The sequence below is a fragment of the Mesoplodon mirus genome (assembly GCF_964341445.2).
Source record: "Mesoplodon mirus genome assembly, chromosome: 15".
Classification (NCBI taxonomy): Eukaryota; Metazoa; Chordata; class Mammalia; order Artiodactyla; family Ziphiidae; genus Mesoplodon; species Mesoplodon mirus.
The window spans coordinates 62,250,461-62,266,818 of NC_138991.1; the positions used below are offsets into that span (position 1 = coordinate 62,250,461).

General features: G+C 55.1%; 1 protein-coding gene across 4 annotated transcripts in view; it reads left to right on the forward strand.

Annotated features, from left to right (window-relative positions):
- LOC309816382 (coronin-7) overlaps window positions 1-16,358 on the forward strand; it is a 57,195-nt gene that overhangs the window by 16,461 nt on the left and 24,376 nt on the right. For all 4 annotated transcript variants that reach the window (XM_082643814.1, XM_082643815.1, XM_082643817.1 and 1 more), the window contains exons 7-9: window positions 6,046-6,096; window positions 11,784-11,870; window positions 12,308-12,390. In XM_082643814.1, coding sequence (XP_082499940.1) covers window positions 6,046-6,096; window positions 11,784-11,870; window positions 12,308-12,390 — 221 coding nt within the window. The remainder of the gene's footprint in view (window positions 1-6,045; window positions 6,097-11,783; window positions 11,871-12,307; window positions 12,391-16,358) is intronic.

Sequence of the window (16,358 nt, forward strand, 5' to 3'; positions counted from 1 at the left end):
ATTTGGCATCCCAATCCTGCCTGTCAGGTCTCCACAGGGGTGGGAGTGGCCCTTGCTGTCAGGAGGCCTTCTCTCTTGCCTGTCATCTGTCGAGATCCAATGTTGCTCACTGCTTGACCCATCCTCTGTCTGTCTCGTGCTGCCCTGTTTCTGCTCTCAATCTCTGGTTCTTTCACTGTCCCTTGCTGTCTTTTCTGTGTCTATAGTTGTCTCTGTTCTCTGTCTTTCTCTCTGTCTTTCTGTGTCTCTGTTCTTCTTGGACCCTCTATCTTTCCCCATCCTCTCTCTGTCTCTCACTGTTCTTTCTGCCTGTCTCCATCCTGTGTCCCTCACTGTCCTTGTCTGTCTGATCGCTGTCTGTCTCTAAGCAAACTCCTCCTGACTGAGGCTGTGGAGTGGACGGTGCCTCAGAACTAACCACTGGACTGTGCCTGGTGCCCACCTGGCACGTAGCAAGTGCTCAGTAAACTGCAGCTGGAAGGAGAACCCTGGGACCCTGCCCGTGAAGGCCCGTGAAGGGAGGCCTGGCTTTCGAGGCCTCTGCAGGCTGACCCCTCCCTTGTCCAGCTGTGTGCTTGCCTGCTGCCCCCCACTCCTGCCATTCACTCTCCCTGTATGACCTCGTCTTCCCTCCACGTCTCATGCCAGCGGACTCTTGTCTCCACATCTTTGCTCGTTCTCTTCCTCCTCCCTCGAATGCCTTTCCCTTCCCAGTACAAGCTCCACTTGTCCTCTGGGCTCAAGTCAGGTCCAGGTTCCTCCCCAGAGTTACCTGTGACCACCTCTGGGTTGCAGACACCAGCTCTCGGCAGGGACTGTCTGCTCTGTCTGAATCCCAAGCACCTAGGCAGGGCCAGGCAGACAGGGCCAGGATTCCCCATATTCCCCTCCCCACTCCATCTTGCATTGGTGAGGTGCGTTTGTTATAGTTAAACCAATGTTGCTACAGTAACTAAAGCCCACAATCTATATTAGGGTTCACTCTTCCATTTTTTTTTTAAAAACAATCTTGGTCTTTCTTTTTTTTTTTTTCCTTCAAAAATATTTATTTATTTATTTGGCTGTGCTGGGTCTTGGTTGCGGCACGTGGGATCTTCGCTGCCGCTTGCAGGATCTTTGTTGCGGCATGCAGGATCTTTAGTTGTGGCATGCGAACTCTTAGTTGCGGCATGTGGGATCTAGTTCCCCAACGAGGATCGAACCTGGGCCCCCTGCGTTGGGAGCATGGAGTCTTAAGCCACTGGACCACCAGGGAAGTCCCCAGGGTTCACTCTTGATGTGCTTTCTGTGGGTTCCCACAAATGCATGACGTCATGTATCCATCATTACAGCATCACACAGGATAGTTTCACTGCCCTAAAAAAGTGCCCTGTGCTTCACCCGTTCATCCCTGCCTTCCTCTTCCCAAACCCCTGGCAACCACTGATCTTTTTGTTGTCTCTGTAAGATTTGCCTTCTCCTGGATGTCGAGTGTCATAGTTGGAATCAAAGAATATGTAGCCTTTCCAGATTGGCTTCTTTCACTTAGTAATTTGCATTTATAGGTCTTCCATATCTTTTTGTGGACTGATAGCTATTTTCTTTTAATTTTGGTATAAAAAACACATATAAAATTTGCCATCTTAACCATTTTAAATATACAGTTCTAATATTAAATATATTTACATTGTTGTGAAACAGATCTCCAGAACTGAAACTCTACACCCACTGAACAACTTCTCTTTGGCCCCTCCCCCAGCCTCTTGTAATCATTTTACTTTCCATATCTATGAATTTGACTACTTTAAATACCTCATATAAATGGAATCATACATTATTTGTCCTTCTGTAAATGGTTTATTTCATTTAGCATAGTGTCCTTAAAGTTCGTTCATAGTGTAGCATGTGACAGGGTTTCCTTTTTCAGACTGAAAAATATTTCATTGAATGTGTATACCATGTTTTGTTTTGTTTTTTGGCTGTGTTGGGTCTTTGTTGCTGTGCGCTGGCTTTCTCTAGTTGTAGCGAGCGGGGGCTACTCTTTGATGCCGTGCATGGGCTTCTCCTTGCTGTGGCTTTTCGTGTTGCGGAGCACAGACTTCAGTAGTTGCAGCACGCAGGCTCAGTAGTTGTAGCACACGGGCCCTAGAGTGTGTGAGCTTCAGTAGTTGTGGTGCATGGGCTCTAGGGTGCGCAGGCTTCAGTAGTTGTGACGTGTGGGCTCAGTAGTTGTGGCTCTCGGGCTCTAGAGTGCAGGCTCAGTAGTTGTGGTGCACGGGCTTAGTTGCTCCGTTGCATGTGGGATCTTCCTGGACCAGGGATCGAACCCGTGTCCCCTGCATTGGCAGGCGGATTCTTAACCACTGTACCACCAGGGAAGTCCCATGTTTTGTTTATCCATTCATCTGTCAGTGGACACTTGGGTTGCCTCTGTGTCTTGGCTATCGTGAATAATGCTGCTGCAAACATGGGTGTGCAAATATTTCTTTGTGACCCTGTTTTCAGTTCTTCTGGGTTTATACCCAGAATTGCTGGATCATATGATAATTCTATTTTTAATTTTTTGAGGAACTGCTAGACTGTTTTCCATAGCATCTGTACCATTTTATGTTCCCACCGCCATGCACAAGGATTCCAACTTTCCACATCCTCACCAACACTTGTTATAGTCTAGATTTTTTGACAGTAACCATTCTGTCGGGTGTGAGGTGATATCTTACTATAATTTTCATTTGCATTTCTCTGAGGATTAGTGATGTTAAACATCTTTTCACTTGCTTTTTGGCCATTTGTGTATCTATGGGAAAATGTCTATTCAAGTTCTTTGCTCATTTTTAGTTGGTTTATTTGATTTTTCGTTTTTGAGTAATATGAGTTCTTTATATGCTCTGGATATTTATTCCTTATAAGATAGATGATGTGAAAATATTTTCTCCCATTCTGTAGGTTGTCTTTTTACTCTGTTGTGTCCTTTGATAAACAAAAGTTAAGTTTTACATAGTCTCATTTGTCTATTTTTGCTTTTCTCTGTGCTTTGCTATCGTATTTAAGAAATCATTACCGGGCTTCCCTGGTGGCACAGTGGTTAAGAATCTGCTTGCCAATGCAGGGGAACATGGGTTCGAGCACTGGTCCGGGAAGATCCCACATGCCACGGAGCAGCTAAACCCGTGCGCCACAACTACTGAGCCTGTGCTCCAGAGCCTGTGAGCCACAACTCCTGAAGCCTGGGCACCTAGAGCCCGTGCTCTGCAACAAGAGAAGCCACCACAATGAGAAACCCGCGCACCACAACTAGAGAATGCCTGTGCACAGCAACAAAGACCCAACACAGCCAAAAATAAATAAATAAAATTAATTAATTAATTAATTAAAAAAGAAAGAAATCATTACCAAATTCAGTGTCATGAAGTTTTTCCCCTATGTTTTCTTCTTGGAGTTTTATGGTTTGGGGTCTGTCTGAGCTATTTATTTTTTTTATCACTGAACAATATTCCATTGTATGAATGTCCCACAGTTTATTTATTCATTCACTTATTGAGGAACTTCTTGGCTGCTTCCAGTTTTTTGCAACTGCTATAAACATTTATGTGGATATAAGTTTTTAACTTATTTGAGTGAATACTTAGGATATTAGGTAAATACAGTTGCTGGATCATGTAGTAAGAGTTTTTTTTTTTTTTTTTTTTTTTTTAAAGCTTTGTAAGAAACTGCCAAACTGTCTTCTAAAGTGGCCCTAATCATTTTGCATTCCCACCAGAAGTGTGAATGAGAGTTCCTGTTGCTCCACATCCTCACCAGTATTTGGTGTTGTCAGTTTTTGAAATTTAGCCATTCTAGTAAGTTTGTAGTGGTAGCTTATTGTTGTTTTAATTTACAGTTCCTTAATGAGATACAGTGTTAAAGCATCTTTTCATGTTTTCATTTTTCATCTGTGTATCTTTTTTGGTGAGGTGTCCATTCTGGTCTCTTGCCTATTTTCTAATTTGTTTTTTTTTTAGTTTTAAGTGTTCTTTGTGTTTTTTGGATGTAAGTCCTTTCTCAGATATGTGCTTTGCAAATGTTTTCTCCCAGTCTGGCATGTCTTTTTATTTTCTTAACAGTGTCTTTTGCAGACCAGTAGTTTATAATTTTAATGAAGTCCAATTTATCAGTTTTTTCTTTCATAGGTCACACTTTTGGTATTGTGTCTAATAGGTGATTGCCAAACCCAAGGTCACCTAGGTTTTCTCATATGCTGTATTCTAGAGGTTTTATAATAAAGGTTTGTGTTTTTATGTTTAAGACTATCATCCATTTTTAGTTGATTTTTGTGAAAGATGTAAAGTCTATGTCTAGATTCATTTCTTTGCATGTGGATGCCCAGTTGTTCCAGCACCATTTGTTGAAAAGACTGTCTTTGCTCCATTGTATTGCCTTTGCTCCCTTGTCGAAGATCAGCTGGCTGTAGTTAAGGGGGTCTTTCTCTGGGCTCTCTGTTCTGTTCCATTGATCTGTTTGTCTATCCTTGTGCAGATCCACACCGACCTGATTACTGTAGCTTTAGAATATAGCCAGGAAGCAGCAGTCCTCCACCTTTGTTCTTCTCCTTTATTTTGTGTTGACCATTCTGAGTCTTTTGCCTCTCCACATAAGCTTCATAATCAGTTTGTCGATATTCACAAAACTTGTTGGGATGTTCATTGGGATTGTATTGAATCTATAAGTCAAGTTGGGAAGAGCTGATATCTTGACAATATTGAGTATTCCTAACTGTGAACATGGAATATCTCTCCATTTGTTTAGTTCTGTGATTTCTTTCAGCGGTTTTGTAGTATTCCTCATGTAGATCTTACACATATTTTGTTAGTTTTTTTTTTTTTTTTGGCTGTGCCACGTGGCTTGCGGGGTCTTAGTTCCCCGACCAGGGATTGAACCTGCATCCCCTGCAGTGGAAGCATGGAGTCTTAACCACTGGACCACCAGGGGAGTCCCATTTTGTTAGATTTCTAGCTAAGTATTTCAGTTTTGGGGGGTGCTGATGTAAATGGTATTGTGTTTTTAATTTCAAATTCCAATTGTTCATTGCTGGTTGATTGTTTTTTGAAATAAGAAAATATGAATCTGTGCTGATCAGAAGAAAGTGGAGCCGTGCTAAGATATAAAAAGGAAAAGCTGATCACCCCTCACCTGCCTCACCCCTGGTGCCAGCATTAAAACACGGCCTGTGCCTGTCAAGACCTTTCTTCTTACTCAGCAGACTTGCAAAACATACAGGAACGTGGTCATACAAATGGAGTTGTTTACTTTTACCACAGTAGAATCACACCACACCACGTAACTCTGCATCTTCCTTTTTGCCGTTAACAATTTATCATGGCCAAGCCTGTAAATAGTCAACGGATACAGATTCCACCTCCTCTTCCCCAGTTCTTTATGCATGTACATTTGTGTACACTTTCACACTCACACACGCAGAGAAATTATTCCACAGGAAGAAAGCTGTTTATATAAGGTATGGGCATTTTGTTTTGGTTTTTTTTTTTTCTTTTTTCGTCTGTTCCCATCCCCACCCTCAGTCAGGTATTCTGAACCAGTAACTGCGTGCTGAGTGATGGATGGATGTGCAAGCTTGCCGTCCTGGTTAGACGCCAAGTGTAGAATTTTTGTTGTCCTGTGAGCCCCTCTAGGCTGGGCTGAGCACAGGGCCGGACACATGTGTAGTGGCTGGTAACCTAGAGTTTGGTTCTGGTCCTCAGTTTCTCCATCTGTGAAGGGGTCATGGTGATAGCACGGCTTCATAAGGTGGTTGGAAAGATAGGGTGAGATCATGCGTGTCACATAGTAGGTGCCCAGGAAATGTGAACTCTTGTCACAGTCTTTGTTGTGGGTGACTGGGGCTGGAAAGGGGGCCTGCCCTCTGCTGTGAGAAGGAGGAACTGGGCTGGGGAGGGGTCGCCTGGTGCCTGATGCTCAACCTGTGTACTGGGTGTGGGACCATCAGAGCCTAGGGGTTGGGGAGATAGGCCTCCTCCTAGAGGACCTCCCCGGCCTAATTGTGCTGTTTTCTCCTCTCTGCTTTTCCAGGACAAGCAGTTGCGCATCTTCGACCCCAGAACCAAGCCTGAGGCCTCCCAGGTGAGTTGTGTGGGCAGCGGAGCTGGATTGAGGCCCTAGCGGCTCCAGCAAGCACGGGCAAGGGCAGCTCAGCCTCTGACACAGATTCTGCCACGCCCCGTGCCCCTGGCCGAGGCCTGGTGGGTACGTGGGGGTCACCTGGGAGGTGGCTCGAGGCTCTTTCTGGGAAGCATGTTCTGGGTGTTGGGAGGATCCAGCTTTGATCACAGGGTGGGGGCAGCCAGGCTGCCCACAGGCCTTCGGTGGAAGCATCCTGTGGCTTCAGGAAGCTAATTTGAGATTCCAACTTCCTCTCCTTTGAAACCCTCAACCCTACCCACCTTTCCTGGTACGGTCAGCGGAGACCAGCCGCAGAGGAGCCAAGAAGACCCAGCCCCCACCCTCTACACCCCTCCAGGCCCTGGTGCTGGGGGGCCTGCCTGATCTGTGGGCCCTGGGCGCCGAGCGGGTTTGGTTTGTGTCTGGCTGTGCATGGGTGCATGTGGCCCTTCGAGTTCCAAACGAGGAGTCCAGGCGATGGGTTCATGCTGCAGGCATTGAGCCACTGGGGACTCGTTCATTCGTTTGAGAACAACTTGGTGCCAGGCACAGAATGTTCTGTGGTAAATGAGACAGACACGGGGCAGTTGCTGGGGGGCTCCTCTTGCTGGAGTGATTTAGTGCTTCTCTGAGGAGCTGGCTTGGGGCTGAGGCCTGAGTGCTGCTGTAGACGGCCTGGGGCGTGCTAAGCTTGTCCTAGGAGCCTGAGTCAGGGGCTTGTCACCTGTGCTTTGGGAGCCATTAGGGTTATAAGCCAACAATGAAATGAGCAGATTTACATTTTTTAAAATTCTAGAAGCTGAGGAGCCTTCTTTCCTAAGGAAGGTGCAGTTCAGGGTTCTGCTGCCAGCTCGTGGGCAGAGCTCCCCAGCAAGACCCCAGGCCCAGCAGAGATGCCTCATCTCCATTTCTAGGACTTGTTCCCCACTCGGGGTCAAGGGTAATCCACCAGTCTAAACCCAAGCAGTAGCGCACGCACGCACGCACGCGCGCGCTCTCTCTCTCTCTCTCTCTCTCTCTCTCTCTCCCCTTCATGCAGCCAACTGCAGCTCTTTCCCAGGGCAGTGCGGTCAGCTCCACCTCTGACTGGCCAAAGACCAAGAGGAGGCCCCATCCTGGCAGGTGAACCAAGCCCAGCAGAAGTGGCTTTAGCTCCACCCTGGCCTTGCTTCCTCGAGGCTGGGTCTTGGTTCCTTGGTCTCGTCGCCCCTTGGCTGTGGTGGAGCTGTGTGAGCCTCACGGCAACGTGACAGTGGGCCTCACTGTAGCTTTCTGTGCTAAATAACCTTCAGTCTTTGCCTGGAAAGGGGCCCCAGGCTCAGCTCGAGGAGGGAGACTGAGGCCCTCTCCCCGCAGCTTTCTCAGGTCACCCTCTCCTCCCCAGGGTCCAGGCCACAGCGCCTGGCGCCTCCATTCCTGCCCCAGCTGGGCAGTGCCTCTGGCCACCTCATCTAGCTGAACCCTTTCCTCCTTTCTCTCCTCCTCCTCTAGCAACGGGGGGCAGTCATGGTGCTGAGGTAGAGATGCAGTGGCTGCTGTCCAAGGGCTCCAAGTTCAGAGAAGAGGGAGGGAGCCCCCCTGAAGGGGGTTTCTGGGCCGAGGAGACCCGGGAAGAGCGTGGGTGGCTCCCACCCCCTCCTAGCTCCTGGGACGCTGCCTGTGCTTGGCCGCTTGTGCGGGGGCAGCAGGACCTGGAATGCTGCCCTCTGCCTGGCCCTGCCCCCCACTTCCGCCAGGGCATCTGGCCCACACCTGGCTTCTATTAAGAAAACTGCTGCTGGCAGCCAGGGTCGGTGTGAGCCGAGAGGCCAGCTCGGGGGAGAGGCCTTCTGGGAGTGCCTTCTCCTGAGATCCTCCTTCCCCACTGGAGGGGGTACTGGTGGGGGTTGGGGAAGAAGGCACTGCCCTCCCTCCAGCTTCTGCCCTCCCTGCCCCACTGGCTGTCCCCATGGCCTGGAGGCTGGGCAGGGAGGCCTGGGGAGTCCTCCCTCCACTGTCTTTTTTGGGGCCTGCCTCTGGAGACTGGAGCTTGGAGCAGGGGATGCTTGGGCGGCTCCCTCCTGTTCACACCCTCTGCTTTGTTTTTAGGTTGCATTTATGACGGGTTATTATGTCCCAGGCTCTTGGCACACACAACCTCCTTCCACTCTCCTGACCGTCCTGTAAAGTCAGTCCTTTGGTCATTTTTTCCCTAGGGTTATACAGCTGAGTGGCAGAGGCAGGTTCGGTCCATCTGACTCCGGAGCCCCAGGCCTCTCCTGCCCCTTCACTGTGCCAGAGCCCCAGTGGGGGTGGCCGAGGCCCTGAAGCCATGGCCGTGCCAGGGAAGTAGAAGCCACAGCTGAGCGGGTACCCAGGGATGGTGAGCTTCGACAGGCTGGTCCAGGGCAGGAGGGGGCCAGAGGACCTCTGGCGTGGACAGGCAGAACTCCTTCTGACCACCCCGTATCAGGCAGGCCTGGGGGGCCAGCATCTGCAACCCAGGACTGAGCCTGGCTGAGGAGGGGTGTGGGTGAGTGATGGGGGTCTTACCACCGGAGAAGGTCCCCTCACCCTAGGAAGGAGCCCAGGGCCGCTCTTCCAGTCGCCCTGCCCCACACAGGAAGCGTTGCTGTGGCGACAGAGAGGGGGATTTGGCTTCACTGCAGCTGGAATGCTGGGTATGCGCCTGCTCCTGGCGCCCCTGTACTGGGCAGGCGCGGCCTGGCCTCAGCCCCTCCTATTCTCTCCTTGGGGCCAGGTGTGGGGGAGACATGGGGTACCGAGGGGCTTCTCCACGAGCAGGACACCTAGCTGCCTGTAAGAGGGAAGCCCCAAGGCCTGGCCTGCAGGCTCGGGATCACCATCAGCAGCTTCCTATGACAGGGCTCAGGTTCGGGTGGCAGGGTGCCTGGGTCCCAACTGCAGCCTCCCCTCTACCCCAGGAAAATGAGAATCCGGGGATTTGGAGGGAGGGCTCCTCCTCCCCGAGTCCCACTGTGGTCAGCAAAGAACTTGCCTTTTGTTTCTTTTTTTTTCTTTTGCGGTACACGGGCCTCTCACTGTTGTGGCCTCTCCCGTTGCGGAGCACAGGTTCCGGACGGGCAGGCTCAGCGGCCATGGCTCATGGGCCCACACGCTCCGCGGCATGTGGGATCTTCCCAGACCGGGGCATGAACCCGTGTCCCCTGCATCAGCAGGAGGACTCTCAACCACTGCGCCACCAGGGAAGCCCAGAACTTGCCATTTTTGAAACTGAAAGTCACTCTAGTGATCTGGGGATAGGGGATTGGGGAGGGGGTCCTTGGCCTCCCCTCCAAGTTGCTGGGGCTTCCTCTGGCCCCCGGGACAGACTGAGCTGGGTGTGCCCATGGTGGGTGCACTGGGCTCAGCCTAAGCTCTGACCTCGTCTCCACTTCCTGGGTGCCGTGTCCTCTGAGACCCGAGGCGAGAGTCGAGAGCTGTGGGGCGAGCAGGACCCGCCAGCCCACAATGCCCTGCCCATCACTGCCTGGTTCCCCCAGTGTGAACTCATCCAGGGAGGATTGCTGGAGACCCGAGGTGCCTGTGGGCAGCCAGCATCCTGGGCTCCTCCTGGTCTGGGCTCTGCTGCCTTTTGACTGGGCCTGTCTCCTGGCCTGTCCTCCATCAGCTCCTCTTGTGCAGACAGAGAACAGTAACGGTTGGTGCGGGTGGCTGTCCTGCTGGGTGACTTGGGGCAGATGGCTTCCTCTCTCTGGGCCTCTGGTTTCTCTGTGTGTGAAATAGGAAGGTGGAGACACGGGCCAAGGAATGTTCCACCCAAACCTGTGCCTCTGGATGAAAAACACGCCCTCGCTGACAACAGGCCCTATAGACCCTGCACCGCCTCCTCCTCTCCCCCGACCCCACTGCCAGCTGTGCCGGCCTCTTCGCTCTCCGAGACCCCGACTCTTCACAGATGCTGGTCCCCACCGCTGGCTCACGCCTGCCAATCCTTCACATCTTAAGTGTTACCTTAAATCCACTGCCCTCAATTATACTCTATTGTACCCTGTTACCATGCTTCTAAAAAATGCACATTGATGTGTGCCGGACACAGCCCTGAGCGCTTCGCCCTCCACAGTGGGTCCATCATGGTGCTCTTTGTGTGGGTCAGGACACTGAGGCACATCCTGGGACGAGGCTGTTGGCGGCTTGGCTTTCACCCAGCCAGTCTGACTCCAAAGCTCGCGCCCCTAACCCCCCACTTACAGCAGCTCGCTGACATAGTTATTTCTGTTTGGTTCACGTCTGCCTTTCAACCTGCACGTTCTATGAGTTTGTGGACCCTTTCTGTTTTGTTGACCATGTCCCCAGTGCCTAGTGTCATGTGCAGCTCGAATATTCATATTATGAAAGAACAAGTGAGTGAGCAGCCCTGCTTCACCCAGGACGTGACCGTCCATCTGAGATGTGTCCGGCCCCACTGCCAGCTCCCAGCACAGTACCTGGCCAGGAGGAGGCCTGCACGGCTGTTGAATGAATGAATGGTGTGCTAACGTAGTGCGAGCCGTCTGGTGCTCCTTACGTGGGATGTTTGCACACCGATGAGAGGGCGAGAGCCCATGTGACGATTCTGATTGACCCTGGGGTGTTGGTGGTGGAGCTGACCCTTGCCCTGACCCCACAGCCCCTCTTGCGTAAAGAGAGGGATGCTGGGCCCTAGTTCTCAGGCTCTAGCCTTGACTTCCTGTGCCGACTACAGCCGGGTGGGAAGGAAGCAGTGAGAAAAGCCCCTTGAACGACACGGAGCCGTTTCCGATGGTCTCCCACGCTGGGGTCGGCTTCCGCGGGCTGGGGAGGGGGCGCGGGGCCAGCTCCTCACAGCCGCCTGCCTCCCTCATTCATTCCCAAGGAGATCGTGGGAAGCTGGGAGGAAGCTGGCCACAGTTTGGGGTGAGCTAATTTTGGTAACAGGGTCTTTGGTCTCAGGCTCCAGGGGCCAGGGTGACTGGGAGGGAGCTGTTTGCATTTCCTCTGGCCCCCTCAGCTCCCCCCTGCTTGGGCCCGGGGGACAGGGCCGCCTACGGTTTGAACTCGTCTCTCCTCCCTGGGGCCCAGCAAACCTTCCTGCTGGCAGCTCCAGCACCACGGGAGGGCCAAGAGGGGCACTCTAATGCCCTCTCCAGGCACTGTTCCCCATGCTTGGCACCAGGCCCTCTCCTCGGCCCCCGGCAGCGTCCAGAGGCAGCAGTACCACTCGTAATCCCTCGATTTGCACGGCGCTTTGCGGCCGGCCTGTTCCCGTCACATGTGGTCTCAGTTGATCCTCGCGACAGTCCTGGGAAGTAGGCAGCCCAGGCCACGAGCAAGGAAAACGAAGTTCCAAGAGGGCGCTGGGGTCCTCAGAGCCTGAGGATGGTGACCGGCAGCCAAGTGCCTCCCCCCGGACACCTGCAGAGGCAAGGATGTGCCGCCATCCTGAGCCCCATCACCGCGGCAAGAGGGGCCTGGCCATGAGCAGAGCAGCCGGACAGGCCCCTTACAAGGAGGGAGACTGAGCCCAAGCTTAGTGGCCAAGTAGGCCCTCTGGGTGCAGAGCTGTCCCCAGCTGACCCCTCCTGCCCTCTGGAAGGCTCTCAGGTGGGTGCCTCCCCCCACAGGAGGCCCCCAAGGCTCAACTCAGTGCCATCTTTTTCTTCCTCCAGAGCACGTGGGCCCATGAGAACAGCAGGGATGGCCGGCTGGTGTGGACAGGCACCCAGGAGCACCTTGTGTCCACTGGTTTCAACAAGGTAGGGCTCCTCCCGGAGGAGTAGGGCATCCACACCAAGAGGGCGGGGACGAGGCCCACTGGGAGCGTGGGGCTGGGGCCAGCTCCAGACCCGTCCATATACGGCCCTGTGTGCAGCCGGGTCTCAGAGCCCCAGGGGACCAACGGCTGCTGAAAACTGGCAGATTCCATCTGCAATAGCTAAGCCTGACCCTGGGAACTGCGGTGGGCCCCCCCAGGGACCAGAGTCCACAGAGGGAACCGCCCCTTGTCCCTTGTCACCTAAGGGTTCTTAAAGGGGCAGGACATGAACACCCAAACTCTCCCTCCCTGGCATGACTCACCCCCCCACCCCCGAATGCTCTGCTCTGCAGCAAGTGCTCCCGTGCCAGCCTGTGTCCTTAGTCCCTGGGTTCCGGGCTGGGCCCCTCTGAGCCCCTCTCTGCCCCCTCCCTGCAGATGCGTGAGCGTGAAGTGAAGCTCTGGGACACCCGGCTCTTCTCCAGCGCCTGCACCTCCCTCACCCTGGACACCTCTCCCAGGTAGGAGTGGCTGACGTGTTGGGATGGCTGGGGCATTGAGGGCCCAGTGATGTCTGTAAGTGCACACTGCTGGTTGTGGGGCAGGCCTCTGCCCGGGGGCTCGTGCTGGTGTGTTTTGGCATTTGGGGAGGGGACTGTGACTCGGCGGTGCGGGGACAGGGGATCTGGGGATGCGCTTGATTTTGCTGTGAGTGTTCTGGTGGAGCCAAAGACTGAAGAAACTGAGGCTACGATCATGAGGTGGCCGCGGGGTGACGTGGGGTCAGGTGGGCTAGCAGGTCTGGAGGCTCCAGTGCAGGACGGAGGCAGGCCTCGGACCTGCAGTTTCTGTGAGACCTCAGCCCTGGCCACATGCTTGTCACTGGTGGTCCTGGGTGGGTTGGGGGGTGCAGGCAGCCTGGAGGTACAAGTGCACCTCGTCCTTCCACCCTCCTGGAAGCGTGTGCAAGAGGGTTTATGGTGGTGCCCCACGGGGTCCTGGCCCAGCCAGCTCTGTGCAGGGACAACCCATGCACCAGAAGGCCCGTTGAGGAGATGAGGTACAGGAGGCTGGAGGACCAGCCCGGCTGGTGCAGGAGGCGGTGGGACCTGGTCCCTGTTCAGCTGTGACTCTTGGGGCGGCTTGCTGAACCCCCCACCCAGGCAGGGACCTGGGATGTCTGAGCCAGGATGGGGCCTTGGTCCTTGGATATCCATTCAGCCCCTTCCTCTTCCGTTTTACAACTAGGGAAACTGAGTCATAGAGGGCGTGGTGACCTGTCCAGGCTCTGGGAGCAGTGAGGGCCGTGCCTGGGGCACACAGGGCTGAGTGCCATAAGAGCTCCTGCCAGGGCGACCCCACTGAGAGCCCCCAGAGAAGGGGAAACTGTCAGGGTGGCACTCCCATCCTGTCTCACAACCCAGGGAAAGGCTGGGGTGCTGGAAAGGCCCAATTTGCAGATGAGGGAGGCAAGGCTGAGTGAGATCCCATACCAGTAGGTGTGAGGCCTCTGTCTGCTCTTGGCCCTGGGGATACAGCGGGATGTTACCAGGGCCCCCCTGCGCTGGAGGAATCAGGGCCCCCAGGCCTTCTGGCTTCATGTCCAGCAACCCCTCCCCCAGCCCTCATGCTGCACTGATATCTTGTCCTCCACGCCTACCCAGGCCAGACAGCCCCTTCCCTATGGGGCCCCCCAGCAGAGGGAGGGAACGGGCCCAGCCTGGAACAGGGAGCCAGCACTACCATCAAGTGCTCCTCTCCCCACCACTTCCTGCCTGCCAGGCTCCGCCCCGTCTGTGCCGGCCCCCACCCCACCCCGAGGAGCAGCCCCCGCCCAGCCCCAGTGTGGCCCCTGGGGGAGTTAACGATGCCCAGACCCCATGGTGCCACTGGCCAAGGCTGACCCTGTAATTATAGCAGTTAAGAATAGCCTCGCAGGGCCAGCGAGGCCTGGAATTTCTCAAATCACTCCCAGATGGGCGGCCAGGCCAGTGTCCCGCCCCCTTCATCCCCCAGTCCTGGCCACTGCCCCACTGGGCCCACGCCCTTGGCAAAGGAGCTGGGACTCTCCAGCCCTCTACAAAGCTGGTGGACACCAGGGATGCATGCCAGCCTCCAGGCTGGCCTGAGAGGTGGTGGGTCCCCTACCCCAGGCTCCCCAGAAGCCAGAACCCCTCAGGAGCCCCCTGGGGTGTTGGGGGCTGCTGAGTGAACTGGACTGAAGGTAGGAAGTGTGCAGGGTGTCAGCTTCGGGCACGGCATGGGTCTCCACCGCACCCGCTCAGTTTCTTTTCTGTTTTACAGATGTTCCATCTCCATTTGGGCAGAACAGTATGAGCTCTTATAAGAGCTATAGGGAGCCAGGGGTCAGGCACATGCCCCTCCCCATCCTCTCCCAGGGAGGACCCAGGGCCCCACCCTCCCAGGGGCCTCTGTCTCTGCTCCCATCTGTGCCCTTCCCCTGCTCATCTGTGTTGTTTGTGGAGCGTACCTCCCCACATGGGACGCGCAGGGCAGCAGGTCCTATCTGTAAAGCTGGGCTCGGGCAGCAGGTCCACAGATGGCCGCCCCGTACTTCCTGTGCTGGGTGGAGCTGGGGGGTTACCGGCAGGGCCTAGGCTAATGGAGCAGCTCCTGCTCCGGTCCGGGAGACGCAGAAACACCACCACCTGTCTCGGGTGCCCTGCTCCTGGGCTGGGTGAATGGTCAACAGCATCGGCCCTGAGCTGAAGGCAGATGGAGATTTTTCTCCACATGTTACCAAAGAATAAAAGCTGAAGCCGGAGAAATCGATCTTCTCTTGAGGTTGCCCTGGCAGCAAGCCTCACAGGGTGGAGGCTGGGAGTCTGCTCTGCTTCTTCACACTGAGGTGTCCACCTCTGGCCAGAGGCACCGGCCCTGCATCCCAGCGAGTTCCCTGGAGGTTGGGAACCCCCTCCCTGCCTGCCTTCTGCGGCTCTCAGTAGCCCCTCCCCTCTCCTGGAGGGCCAAGCCCTCCCCACAAGGCTGGTACCCCCACCTCCTGGGCCAGGGAGCAGGTGTTGGGATCCGTCCCTGCCTGCGCTGAGCAAGCTGCTGTCTCACTGTTCCCTGCCTGTGATTCTCTTCTGTAGAGGGATTGCTGGACGTGAAATGGGAGCATGTGTAGCCCGTGTGGCGCAGGGCCTGTGGCAGCGAGGACCCAGCAGTTGGGGGCTGGTGTTTCCCCACAGCAGGATCACCCTGGGTAGTGGCTCTGTCTTGGCTTGGTCCCCTACTCGTTCCCTGGCCCTCTCTTCATCCCCCGGCCCCTCATCTGATGGGATGCCCGAAGACCTTTTCTGGGAGGGCTGGCGTGAGTGCTCAGGCCCCTTTCTGTGGGCCCCACCACTCACCCCGCCCCTGCGGCCCCACTAGCCAGGTTTAGCTTTGCAGCGAAAACATTCATTCAGCAGCCACTGTGTTTAGCACCAGCCCATAGACCCACAATGGCCCCTTTGACGGGGCCGCCGAAGGGGAGGGCAGGCCTCGCCAGAGCCATTCCCCTAATGGGACCCAGGCCCACAGGAAATCCACCTGGGCTGCTGCCTCCACCGCCTCAGGAAGAAGGGGCCCCACCCAGGCCCGCTGCCACCACTCTCTGCCCACCACAGCCCACCTCCTCCCTTCTCGTGCCAGAACCCTCAGCAGCCGATAATTGAATCCAGAGCCTCGTGTGGCCGGGCCTGACTCTGCACTGACATCAACGCCCAGCACCGCAGGGCCTGCTCCCCAGGCCTGGCTGGGCTGCCTCCTTCCCGCCAGGGTGAGGCTGGGGGCCAGGGGCCATGACCCATGCAGGGAGATGGGCATGGGGCTGCAGGGAGGCTCGCTCTAGCCTTTGCAGGGCTTCTCTGGCCCCAGGGGCACCTCCGTTCCTGCCAGAGGGTAATAGGAAAAGGTGCTGGGCGCGTGTATCTCACTGTTCCTAAGCTCCCAGCACCTGGTCCAGGCCAGGGCTGTGCAAAGCATCCCTGGGGGCCCTGCCACCACCTCGGCCTGTGGCTTCCTGGAGAACACTCCCACTTCCGGGGTTTCTGGAAAGCCTGGGTACTTTACTCAAGTGCAGAGAGTAAAGGGGCATCACAGGGCCACCTGCCCCTAACAGCCCTGGCTCGGTCCCTGCCTCCTCACCCAGCAAAGAGTTCCTGCCATTCAGGATCTGTGCTGCCCCTTCTCTGTAGCTACAGCAGGAGGCTGGGAGCAAGGTCTCCCAGCCTGAGCCCATGCAGAGGGGCAACAGGACTGCAGGAAGGGCTGGGCCATATGTGCCATCTGGTTAGGACCATCCATGAGGGCCTGGCAGGGCATGGCTCAAGGCACCTCCTCCACAGAGGAAGGCAGGCGGTGAACTCATCAGACCCATCTCTGAGGAGGGACCCTTGGGGGTCATCTTGGCCTGCGTCTGCCACGAGCATCTCCCCAGCCTCTCCCAGGAGCCCTGCAGCTCCTGCTGGCAGAAGACTGGGCC